The sequence below is a fragment of the Melopsittacus undulatus genome, chromosome 5 (assembly GCF_012275295.1).
Source record: "Melopsittacus undulatus isolate bMelUnd1 chromosome 5, bMelUnd1.mat.Z, whole genome shotgun sequence".
Taxonomy (NCBI): Eukaryota; Metazoa; Chordata; class Aves; order Psittaciformes; family Psittaculidae; genus Melopsittacus; species Melopsittacus undulatus.
The window spans coordinates 32,146,568-32,159,514 of record NC_047531.1 but is presented as its reverse complement, the minus strand read 5'-3'; the positions used below and the strand labels follow the sequence as shown (position 1 = coordinate 32,159,514).

The window sequence follows — 12,947 nt, the reverse complement described above, 5'->3', positions numbered from 1 at the left end:
TCCTATAAAGTGAATAAAGTGATATCAAATTTAAGCATCTGGATTAGATATAAGAGATGAAAATCTTTCCCAAAAGGCATTTACCATACCAACCTGACTTAAATATATTACTTTTTTATCTCTCTTTAGGTTGGTTTCAACTCATAACAGCAGAGATGTGATTTAATTATTCCAATTTATTTGTGTGTGTGTGTTGCATGTCATCAGCATAATATACTACCTATTTTTTTCCTAGTTGAATGCATGACCTGCAATGGAGAGAGTTACAGAGGGCCAATGGATCACACCGAGACAGGCAAGGAGTGTCAGCGCTGGGATCTTCAGAGACCACACAAGCACAAATTTCGTCCAGAGAGGTAACTTGTTTCCCCACCTTCCTTGGAAAATTCATGTGGATATAATTTGAAAATGACACACATTTTGGAACCAATTGGACAAAATCAGCATTAGCTGAACTGAAGTTTATGGAGTTCACCAGTTTTAGTTGCTTGGGCTCCTGGCCCATGGTGCATGCAGGCTGGCTGCCATCATGCTGGAGATGAAGGATGGTGACTAGAGGCTATGTCATGCAGCTGCGGCTACATCCCCTGGCTGTGTAGTGTAGTGATGGACATGTGCTGCATTAATTGATCCAAATTTCCTCCCTAGCTTTACTTACAGTAGAAAAATAAATTTCTGAATGTTGCTGTATATGTTGTTATGCAACTTCAGTCAGCTTAAAATACCTTAAAGCAATCAGAATGATTAAAAAATAATACATTTTTGATAGTTCTTAACACAATTAATGAACATAAACTTGAAACATTGTCAAGACAGAGTATGCTCTTTTTTTTGAAATATTGAACAGCTTTACAGCTGTAGATGATCTTCTGTTGTAATCAAGTTTAAGTATCCAAGTTGTTTCAACAAAATGTTTGCCCACTACATGTGTTTTTTTCAGCCTGGGAAAGGAGTTAATCATTCTGTTTAGCATTTTATGTACATGGATTTGTATTTTAGACTTTTCTCTTTTAGTTTAAGCATAGGTACCTAATGCCAAAAGATGAGTCAGAAATAGCAAGATAAATTGCATCCCCATTACAGTTTGTCCTAAAGGGTAAAATTCACCCGGCCGTAAAGGGTCATCTATGATACACCCTTTTGGAAGGATTTTGTGTGGGGGTTTAGGCCACACAGGAGGACCTTTGTGTTTCTCTTAAACTGGACTAAAGTTTAATTTTAGTTTTACTCAGGATTTTGGATTATCTCTATTTGTAAGTGCATTGAATAAACTTAAACTGACAGAGGAGGACTGCAAGAATCAACAAACTCAGAATGACTGAGACCTTCCACTGAAAGTATTTTTATATATTTTAAAGTGTTGCACCAAATATAGCATATTTTTCATACTCAGAAATACAGGTACTGGCAGATATTAGAAAGACTGATTATTCAGCAAAACAGTAGCAAACTGCAGTTTTTGATTTTATGTGATATAACCTGTTTTTTCCTCTTGGTTCAGATGATCTGCTTCATGGGTTCTGTAGTTCAGGCAGTCCTGTAGTTCTTAACAGGCTGACACTTAAAATAATCTGTTTCTGATTTTTGCCATGCACTTGTTCCTTGTGAGTAAAAAAATTATAGAACTTCTGGGTGCAAACAATAACAATTTTTCTGTCAGGAGGAAATTTACTCTGTTAATTTTGGATTGCTTGCAAAGTGATTTTTCAGACTAACTGCAATCGCACAATCACATTCCTCCTTGAAAGATTCTCCTCAGAAAACGTACTTGTGAGAGCTTTTAGGCTGTAATAAAAATGCTTTTTTATCAAAAAGTGACCCATCAAGATTAAGCTGATCTGTATGTGCTTTCAGAAGACTAACTGGGGTACAGTACAGTTAATCAATATTGATGTTAATTACCTTCATGGAATGATCACTAAAAGTTGTGACAATTATACTTTGATTATACTAGCTTTTAAAAAATATTTGGGGCTTTGGCTTGCTTGTGGTTTTTAATAGTTACTGAAATTGAAAATAAGAAAAGAGGTCTGGAACAAATGAATCATTAAAATACAGCAATCTCTAGAGAGGCTTATACTATAGCATCTGGAGATAATACGAATAACCTGGAGACCAAAAGGGACTAGCTAGACAGACTTAAACTTCTTTTAATTTCTGGAATCATAATTGCAACAACAAAGGAAAAGAAGTAAAACTAGTAATCTTTTCAAATGCTTCAGTCTACCTGCTTTAGAACAATGTTTTATGCTCAGGGTGAATACACCTCACTTTTCCTTTCTGTCACCTTGATGAATTGTTCCACATGTATTCACTTCAGAGGTTGGTTACTGAAGAGAATTGGTAATATCTGTGTACTTAGATGTGATTGAAGGTAGCAGTAGGAATCTGCCCAAACAGCTCCTGCATGAGCTGTTTTTAGCTAGTAGTGGATGCAGAATTGTGTTCTGAAGCTCCAGTTCCTGTGTCCTCCATTGAGGATAATGACTTGGATCATAGAATCATAGAATCAAAGAATAGTTAGGGTTGGAAAGGACCTTAAGATCATCAAGTTCCAACCCCCCTGCCATGGACAGGGACACCTCACACTAGACCATATCACCCAAGGCTTCATCCAACCTGGTCTTGAACACTGCCAGAGATGGAGCATTCAGCAGCATATTTTCTGCTTAAAATTAAATATGTTTTGAAAATATGTACTTAACTGCACAGAGAAAAGTAGGGCTGAAGTGTGCTATAGAAGTTGAATAACTGCTTGTATACTTTTATTAAAATACTCTGGTTTATATCTCTTGCATGAAAATTTATTTTATACAGAATCAAGTTTACAGTCCTGTATGTCTTTTAAAAAGAAGGGGAAAAGAAATATTGGTGAAGAGTTTTAGACACTAAGTTTCAGTTTAGTTCCAGCAGAGCTAGAACTCAACATCTGCCTCTTTAAAGAAAATAAATGTTATCTCTTCATCTAACACTCTTTTCCCCTCCCTGAAACTGAGAAAAAGTCTTGATTTTGACACCAGATGTGTATCTTAATGTTTCATTTCAGTTTCAATAATGAGGTACAGCTACTGAAGTTTCAATGGCAGGAGAGGGGAAGAAATATGTAGGGTTCTGAAAGATCTTGGAAACCTCAGGCTTTTTATTGGGTCTAAGCAAGAGGTCCCTCCCCAAGTGTACTGGGGAAGGAGAATTGTGCAGAGCAAAGGGATGAGCCCTCAGGGAATCCACCACAGTCTCACTGTTGACTTTCTGTGGAAGAGATTGAAGCCCTATTGTTTATCTTCTCCCTAGTATTAGTTGGCCTTTTCTATAGGAGCTGAGAAACTGTTGCCTACTGGATATGAGGGAAGGCAGAAACATGCCTGAATACTTGAGGGAAGAAACATTGACTGGAAAGGCTGTTGTTGCTCTAAGAAAGGAAACGTAGATGTAGTAGGTGGAAAGATACAGTTCACGGGAACTACTCCATGCAGCAGACACCTAAAGCTGGCTCCTGAAGATCTATTCCATCTTTTCTTAAGTTAGTAAATAACTTTTTTGGCATACTGTGGGAACATATATAATATTGGAAAGGACAGAGCATACAGTGCTATGGAAGGGCACTTGTTTCTAGAAAATGGATTCTTTACACTCCCAGTTGTTCTGAATAGGTTTGGGAACTATGACTGCAGATACCTTGCCATTCCTGGACTTACCTCATTTCCTGGGTAGGGCCATGGACTCTTTGCTAAGTGACATGTGCTGCTAACATCAAAGCTCATCACTGCAGCTACTGGGTGACAAAAAAAAAAAATAAAAATCTCTCTTTATGCTGTGTTAATAGCCCATTAACTGTTTTCTTGTGAAATTGGACACAATGTGTCCAATCCTTGGACACAAACTTTCCAATTTGTCTTCCACCCAGCAGAAAACAGGTCACTGATGCTAGATCTGAAACTGAAACTACCGCATTCTTGACTGCCTCAAGGGTTTATGAGATTTCTCCTTGGTCCTTTTGCTGTTTGTTACTGTTTGTTTGTTTGTTTTTATTCTACTTAAATCCCATCCCTGTCCTTTGTATAGATGAAGGAACCTGATTTTTTCCCAAGGAATGGGAGATCAAGTTGCAGTGAGTCAAAATTAGCATGATTGTTTGACAGAAAAAGCATCCTAGCAAAAGCACGCACTTGTAAATCATATTTTCCTCTGCTTGTGTGAAACACATCTGCTTGCAGTTGTAACCGGGTTCAGGTTCCCAGGTAGTTAACTTTATTGTTCTCTTACACTTTTTCATCTTTCCCTCACAGGCAAATCTACTTTTTATTTCTTTTACAAACGTGTTTCAATAAACCTGGAATACCAAGACAATTTGTATTCACTGGAGGAAAAGAGTATGCATTTATCTCCTTCTCTTTAAGTTTTATCTTGAATATCTGCCTGATTGTTCAATGATGGTGGTAGGAAAGTAGAAACAATTAAATGGCACAATAGTTTCAAACCTTAATGAGATAAGGGTGACAGAAAATAACTCCTTATTTTTCTCCTTTTCCTTTTTTAACCAGTGCTCAAAATGAGGGCATGACCTAGAATGAGCTCTATTACAGAAATGGAGCTATCATTAATAACATAGCTCTTCAAAATATCTTCCAGTTTGAACCCAGGGCTGTTGCACTAAAAAACCTGTTTCCTTAATGAGTTCAGCATGCCAAGCAGTGTTTATACAATCCACACTTAATTGGGCTCTTTCAAAATAACCAGGTGGCTTTAGAGTCTGGTCATCAGTCGATGGACACAAGAGCAAGAGTTTAGCAATTAGTAGTTACCCCATCCGGTACCCTGTGCATTAGCACAGCAGGGAATCCCCTCAGTGGTCTGATTCTGCTGCATATTTGGAAAGAGACTTTATGTTATTAACTTTGTAATAGTGTTAAAAGAGCATTTGCATCCATGTCAGGATCAGACTTCAGGTTAACAGGAACTGGTTCTTGTTTGCCTCTGCTGAAGACTGTCCTTTAAGTACCTTGTAGAAGCCAACGCAATGTTGCCAGGAAGACTTTCCTGACACATTTCTTGTTGTGGTTTGCAGATATCCCGACAAGGGCTTTGATGATAATTACTGCCGCAATCCTGATGGCAAGCTGAGACCATGGTGCTACACTCTTGACCCTAACACCCCCTGGGAGTTCTGTGCAATTAAAACGTGTGGTGAGTTCAAGCAAAATTTATTACTTCCTTTTCCTTTCCAAAATATGAATACAGATAGTTCAAGCAATATAGGGCCATAGCTAGTTTATTTATTGCCCTTCACTGACTTTTAAAACATAGTTTTCAAAGAGGATTGTTTATAACAACATTATATTTAATCTTGACAGAAAATAAGAGTTGTGTCTTAGCACTGGAAAATGTGTGTATGTCACATGCAGGAATTTACATTAAAATCTAGAAATCTCAAGTACTAAACCAGTGAAACAATATCATCATGAAGATCTCATGTACATATTAGGTTGGCCATGCTGAGCATTAACCCACGAGTCTGGGAACAGGTGCATTCACACCTTCCCTACTCAATGCTCTATCTAACAATTATCCATTGCTTTGGTTTCCTTTTGCACATTGTGTGCTTCTAAGCCTCAGCTCCTGCCTGCTATGCAACTTGTACTAAAGACAGAATTATTATTTTCCTCATAGGTTTCTCTGTGATATTCAGCACTACAGTATCAAAATACTTTGCAGTCAATTAATTTCTTTTCATCCATCAATAACAAGATGGTAGGGTTTTTTTAGCCTCACTTTACAGACAGGGAATTGAATCCAAGCAATATCAAGGTATATAAATATCGAATGCCCACATAGAGATGCTTTAGTTCAGAATTTTTAAGGCATTCTGCAGCATTTTCTATCTTCGAAGACCAGATCCTCCTAACTTTAGTGCTAACTCTGAGAGCTCTGTTCTACTTATGATTAGATGTCTTCAATGAACACTACAGGGACAGTGAAGAAGGTAAAACTGTTGGAAATTACATGAAAACTTGTGTTAGCTAGTTTTTCTAGACTTCTGTGGTAACCTTGGGGCTGAGGCAGGTGGTAGAATTGAGCTTCACTAGGACATGGTTTAGCCAGAAAACTAAGATTTGCATCTCTGAAAATGCTTTCCTCGTTCACAACTCATGGGGTCTACAGGTGATAATCTCTCTTTTTATCTCACATTCTTCTCATTGACAGATTTGGGGTCCAGTTTTTTTCTTCTCTTAGTGAACTGAAATGTGAAATAATCAGTGTACAAGCATGATGTTAAAGGCAGACTAGTATTACTTAGACAGGTTTTGTTTTTTTATTCTCTTTACTCAAAACACTTTGTTTATAACATCTCTGGAATAAAGGCAATTTCTGAAAACAAGGCATGACTTTAACTGAATCCATAGTGTAGAAGCTTGACAGCTTCATGGGCCCCAGTCTTGTGGGAGATACCCAAAGAAAATGGGCAGAAAAGGGAAAACAGTGTTTTTTTATTTTCTGTGAAATGCAGGCAAAAGCTGCTTCTAAAACTGCTGAGTGAAACTCAGTGTCATGTTATCTCATGAGAAAGTCAGTTTCTGTTAGATCTGCAGTTTTGGAAACTATGATTTCTTTTGTTCTCCTGCTTCAATTCTGACCAAAATTAAGTGTGAAAAAAAAATTAATCCTCGAAACCAGACACTGTTTTTCATCTAGCTCTAAGTGTCACTTCAGTAGGCTTATGTCACTAAAATTTATTTGAGCCTCTTGGAAGGAGAATAGAAGAACAGAACAGAATCTTTTAAAATGAAAAAGAAATCTCACCTGGAACTAGAATTCAAAAAATGAAAAAGAAAAAAAAAAAGGAAAATTATAATAAGCATAAAAGAAGTGATTTTTTAACGACAGTTTAATTTGCAGGGTTCTCTGTGCTTTGTTATTGTTGTTATATAAACCAAGACAAACCATTCCTGGGGTATCTAAGATCCAGATAAAATAGAGACAGTAGTGAATCTTACAAAAAGTCTGTTTCCATAATATAATCCTGTATTTTCCCCATAAAATTAACAAATATATAAATACAGGGTGACGTGGATAAGTGAAAGGGAATGGCTTTGGCATGAACCTTTATGTGTGTGCAGTTGCTACCTGAAGGCAGAAGCATGGGATGCTCTGTCTTCACTTGGAGTTCTTGCCAAACCAAATTTTGCTGCAATGTTTTCTCTTTCCACCACCAATAGTTCAGCATTTTCTCTCCTTGCTTGTTTTGGCTTAGGCCAGAGTAATGTCTTGGGGTGTCAGTCACTTTTTGTTGATTAGTCAATTGTTTGAAATCTGAAGATTAAATAAGAATTTTCTTAATCTATTTCTTGATGTGGAGTAATTGAATTTACTTTGTCCTATGACATGCCATTGTAAATCCAGTATAAAGTAGTTAAAACTACAAAAATTATTCCACTGTAAGTAAGTGAGCTTAATTTGCTATTTTAGGCAATGTCTGTAATCAGGTTGTCAAGAGACAGAAGAAAATTAACAGAACTACTGCTTGTTTTGTGTCAGACACCCAGTAAGTTATACCATGCTGAAAGTCTTGCCTGTGAACTGCAGTACGAACTCATGTAATTGAATCTAGAGTTCTTGGTAATCTTTGGTAATGGGGAAAGTTCAGTCTTTCCCCATTTTGTGCAGTCATGCTAAGCTGTGTAACAGAACCATCTTTCTAATTTTTTAGTTAATTAATTGTTAGATCTTGCTGTTTGTTGGGGTTTTTTGTGTGTGATTTTTTTACTGTGCTTCTAACATTTCTTTATTTATTAGGTAATAAATTAATCATATGTAGAGTACTAGATCCGTTATTTTCCCTTGGTAGAAGTGGGTTTTTTCACAAAAAAAAAAAAAAAAGAAAACAACAACAAAAATCGTAAGTTACAGCTGACTGTTTCACAAATGCAACTTTTATAAACCTTTATCCTCTGGCATTTCCTGAGCTGATGTGTCAGTGTTCTGAGGATTCACATCTGGCTTTGTTGGTCACGTAAGCTTACAACCCATACAACTTTCAGTATTTACTGTCTGGCCTAAGCTTTCTAAAACAGCTGGGTGGGAGAACTGCAAACTACTCTAATGTCACCTTTGTCTGCTCAAATGACAATTAGAGTCCTCAATAAAAGGTAATCATCAAAATGAAATTTAAGACCCCAAAGGATGTAATGATTTTAATGTTGTAATGAAAGCCTTTTATCTCATTTCTAGGCATAAATTGACTGAATTAACTATGAATTATTTCACCCGCAGTTAGAAAGTATAATATGTGTGGAAATTTCATATGCAAGACTATATTTTCACTGCAGAAAACTATAGATCTTTGGAAATTTTTAAAGTAATATATATGAGGAAAAATACAAGAAATAGTGATTTTGAAGATGCTTAATCCAGCAGATATTTTCAAAGGTTTTTTGGCACAGGCATATGTCATTGCCCTCTACGTAAGCTGCAATGTTGCTCAGTGCTTTCCTTTATCACTCAGAGAGGGAATTTATTGTTTATGATACTGTTGTATCACCAGCCCAGTGACTAGAATACCAACACAAAATATCTAAGACCTGTTTTCAGTTTTCTGTCTTTCTGGAGGCACATAGAAAAACTATTTCCCACCTCTTAGCAGGGAGCCCAAAACACTAGTCCTTTCTGGGTTTCAGTGGTAGCTTCATTTTCTGAAGCTGTGGCTGTGTTCAGTTTTAGTACACTAAAAAGAGATCATGAGTTATATGTCTTTATAGCTTTGTGGTTTGGATTCTCACACAGATTTTTAATTTCTATGATGAGGACTGTTTATACATTTTACAAGAAATGCTAATTAGTAAAAATGCTTTTCAAATCCAAGTCCTTGGACCATATACAGAAACGTAGGTGTCCTCTCTTTTGGGGGAGTGACCACAAGGCAGCATGCTGCCTGTGGCTTTTGCTAAATGTCATGAGTGCTAGTATGCTCTATAGCCAAAATGCTGACAACAGCTCATATACAAAATTTTCAGCAAAAAAAGTCAGTGGAAGGAAGCATTCAGAAAATAAATATGTTTTTAAGACTGAAGAGACAGGAGGGCATTGTAACTTTATTTCCAAGCACAGAAAGCAGCATAAAACACTGTGGCTTACAGCCAGGGCTGTGAGAAAGAGATGACAGGAGCAATTAGGGATTAGAGATGGCTCAAGCTGTAAAAATTGGATCTGGATTAAGACTTCAGGGACCCCAGAATTGGTTTGAAGTTGCTCACATATGTGTCTGTGGTTTTTGGCTTGACATTTTTTAGTTAGAAGAGAGGATAAAAGGACAACTATAACAGCAATAAAAAAGTGTAGGATGAAATGAAGAAATGGAAGCAGTGACAGCAAACATGAAAAAAATACTGTTACTTTAGTGTGAATGAGGACATGAACTACTGAGGGGAGACAGGAGCTGGGAGTTAAACAAAAAAATAGGAAAAAGGATAGCTGCACTTCTGTAGATGATCTGTATAGCTATGAGAAGTGCTAAGGCCCAGAAAGAAAGTCATTTGAGAGCTGAGATATATGGTATTAATATGGGAAAGACAACGTTTGTTTACTGCCTACTTGATTTCCAACCTACCCAGCTGATTTTACCATGGATTTAACCTCTGTTACTAGTACTCATAGGCAATAGATAGGAGTGACTGAAACCTGAAAAGCCCTGAGAGAATTCAATAAAGGTGTGGGTTTGATGAGGAAAGCAAGTAATGAAATGGCAAAATTGAGAATCTAGATGTAAAATGAACCTGAAGGCAAAAAATCACTGATACTAGATTAGCCATTCTTTAGAAGCAGATTTCAACTGTCCATTTGAATGTGAAGCTCTGATTAAAGTTATTTGTTGAATCATAGCATGTAAACAAATAAAAATGACACTCAGTTAAAGCTCAATATTTGTGTAAGATAAAGATATTTATAGAAAAGTGGCAGTGGAAAGAGAGTGATGTTTAGTGGCTGATAAAGTGTTACTTTCCACCTTGCTCCACAGGGAGGTATAACAAAGGTCCAGCATTCATTGTGAGCAATGATTTAATCTACATTTCCTTAAAAAGGATTTTGATCAAATTCTTTTCATCATTTCTATGATAGCTTTGAAAGTGAGATTTAAGAGCTATGAAACTCCAAATATTGAGATTATTTTAAGGCTTTTTTTTTTTTTAGACGGATTTAAACTAAGAATTGTTTGGATTTAAAGCCTAGTTGTAGGCATTGGAATAACCTTCAAAGATCTCTCTCTGTTCAAGGACAAATGAACTGTAGGTTGTGCAGGTCTGAGCTGAAAATTAGTTCTTCAGTACTGTGGTTCTTGATCTTTGGTTTCATTTACTTCTTTGCTTTCTCATATGTTTTTACTGAAAAAAAAAAAACAAAAAACGACAAAAAACAAACAACAAATCCCCTATAAATCAGTGATGGTGGGTTTTTTTCATGTTTCATATACTGTGAGATAATCCATTGGAGGAAACACATGGAAAGAAAAGAACTGCCACTATCATATTGCCTAGAAAGCTAGATGATATTGTTTGAGGTAGAGATGCCTGAAAGCATGAGCAGCTTCTTCCCATGTCACTCATGGTTTTTAGTGACATTTACAGAAATGCATGGGTCATGTTTAATAAGGACTTTGTGGTGTTTACACTTTCTTCACTGGGTTAGGCACATCTTGTCTTTTAAAAACTACTTTTCAAAATCTTTTGTTGGAAATCAGGGCACATTTTCTTTTTGTGGACTGGCACATTAGGAAAGAAATTGCAACAATATGAGGGAAAGTAGGAATTTTCCTGATGAAGTAATTTAGGGCTCTACTTCTTTTCCAACTATGTATTTTCCCAAAAAAGCATTGATAGCATTACTATGAAAAAACATGAATACTCCAGCAAATTCCATACCTTCCTTGAAGTCAATAGGATTTTCACCACTGACCTAAAATTTGTGTAGGATTTTCTTCTGGGTCATTGGTGTTAAAGACAGAAATAGTACTCTAACTGGTTACTTCAGCTGTAGAATGACTCAGGGCCCCTGCTGATTCCCTCATGCTGACATTACTGTGAGAACCAGAACTTAGAAGACTGTCTGTGGCTTTACACATGAAGCTCTGGATAATATTTCATCTCTTTACTTAAGCATTTATGAATGCATGAGCTGGCCCTTTATAAATAAAATTATGTATTTTGAAATATAGGGAGGGTTTTGCAGAAAAAAGAAAGCCTTTGCATTATTGTACTTTGGTTGGGGATTTCAGAGTGAACATGTGAAGGTGGAAATATGACCAACAGGAAATCCTCAAGTAGCTGTCTGAATTACATGGTTAATTTGAGTCATCCAGAGCACAAAACAAATTACAACAAAGTTCAAAAGTAGCAAAGTGTTGCTAGACAATTATCAAATTCCTCTGTTTATAGTCAAGTTCCATACAGGAATAAGAAGTGACACTTAACAAATTATAAATATTAGTATTTTGTAAGATGACATTTTGTGTGACTTTCCTTTAATGGTACTTTTTATCTCAGTTCAGAACTCTAAAAGCTGAACTGCCTGCATTGTAAGGATTAGTTATTGAATTTTCATCTTAAAATTTAATTCGTAATGTCTTTCTTATTGGAACAAGCCTTTGGAGTTGTAGATCTTAATTTATATTTTAAAGGAATTGTTAGGGTAAAGATGGGAATCCATCCTTACTGACTGTTAGCTTGATCTTGTTTCCAGCTCCTTGCAAAAGAACTGGTGCTTGTGGTCTCAGGATTCTTTCATCAGTGCTCTGCATGTCTGATGTTCATGCCCAAAGTTAATAAGTATTAGATAATCACCTATGTGGGTGACAAGAGTAATCAGCTTGAAGAACAAGACCAGTACTGAATGGAGATGAAAGCTGTAGGCTTGGACAATCTGGGCACTTCTTAAAGTTTATAAACTGCCTTATAGTCTGCAGAGCACCTCTCCAAGCTTTTGATGTACCCATGTGCATCCAGTCCACAGGAACAGGGAGATTGTTCCCATCATGCCTATTTCAAGAAACCACCCAATGAATGAAGAATTTCTTGAGCCTTTTTTGATAAATTTTGCGCTTTCCATGAGATTGAAGAGCCAGAATGGGACAGGTTATTTCTGAAGGCACAAGCCCCCAGGATTTCAGAATTAAATTTCAGAAATATTTTAGAATCCCATTTTTAATGTTTGAAAATTAGACATTTGCAGGAAATGCAGGTCGTATAGCAAGAAGAGTTTGGAGGGGGTTCTGTGGACCTTTTGGAAGGATAAGTTGCTTTATTAATTCAATAGAACCATTGTAGTGATATTTTTCAACACTAGAATTCTTACTGAGAGCTGCCACAAAGTAGTAGCAGCAGATAATCTATCACATGTTGCAGATTTTGAAACAATCTCTCTCAACCATTATAACATAAGTCTTTACAGTAGTGGCCTTATTATGTAAATGTTAAGTTCGCCTGCTTCCTTTAAATAGGGTATTTTGACACAGACAAATTGGTGTTAAATCTGATCTATAGATAGAGATCACTGTCCAGGCACATCACTAAGCTGTGTATCTGTAGATGGATAAGAAGAAATGCTCTACAGAATGAATCTATGGCCTTGCTTAAGTCATTTGATGCTTTAGTTATTAAATTCAGGCAAGTAATTAAAAAAAAACCAAACAAAACAAAACAAAGCCACACAATGATACATAAATGCCAACCTAATTACTTTTTCTCTAGTATGACTGAGTACAGAGTAGATGTCAAGTTCATTGCAGTTGAAATAGTAACTTCTACTGGATAAATAAGGTCTTTCTAATATGTATTAATTTTATGCATTATTACTATTACAAGAAAAACACCTTTTGCTAGAATTATATATTTGTAACTTATTAATTTACTTGAGAAATAGTATGCATCCAGGATAAGATATGTGTACTGAAATTTTTCATG

General features: G+C 36.3%; 1 protein-coding gene across 1 annotated transcript in view; it reads left to right on the top strand.

Annotated features, from left to right (window-relative positions):
- Window positions 1-12,947, top strand: part of HGF (hepatocyte growth factor) — a 57,041-nt gene that overhangs the window by 22,610 nt on the left and 21,484 nt on the right. The window contains exons 6-7 of the mRNA XM_031048326.2: window positions 236-356; window positions 5,066-5,184. Coding sequence (XP_030904186.1) covers window positions 236-356; window positions 5,066-5,184 — 240 coding nt within the window. The remainder of the gene's footprint in view (window positions 1-235; window positions 357-5,065; window positions 5,185-12,947) is intronic.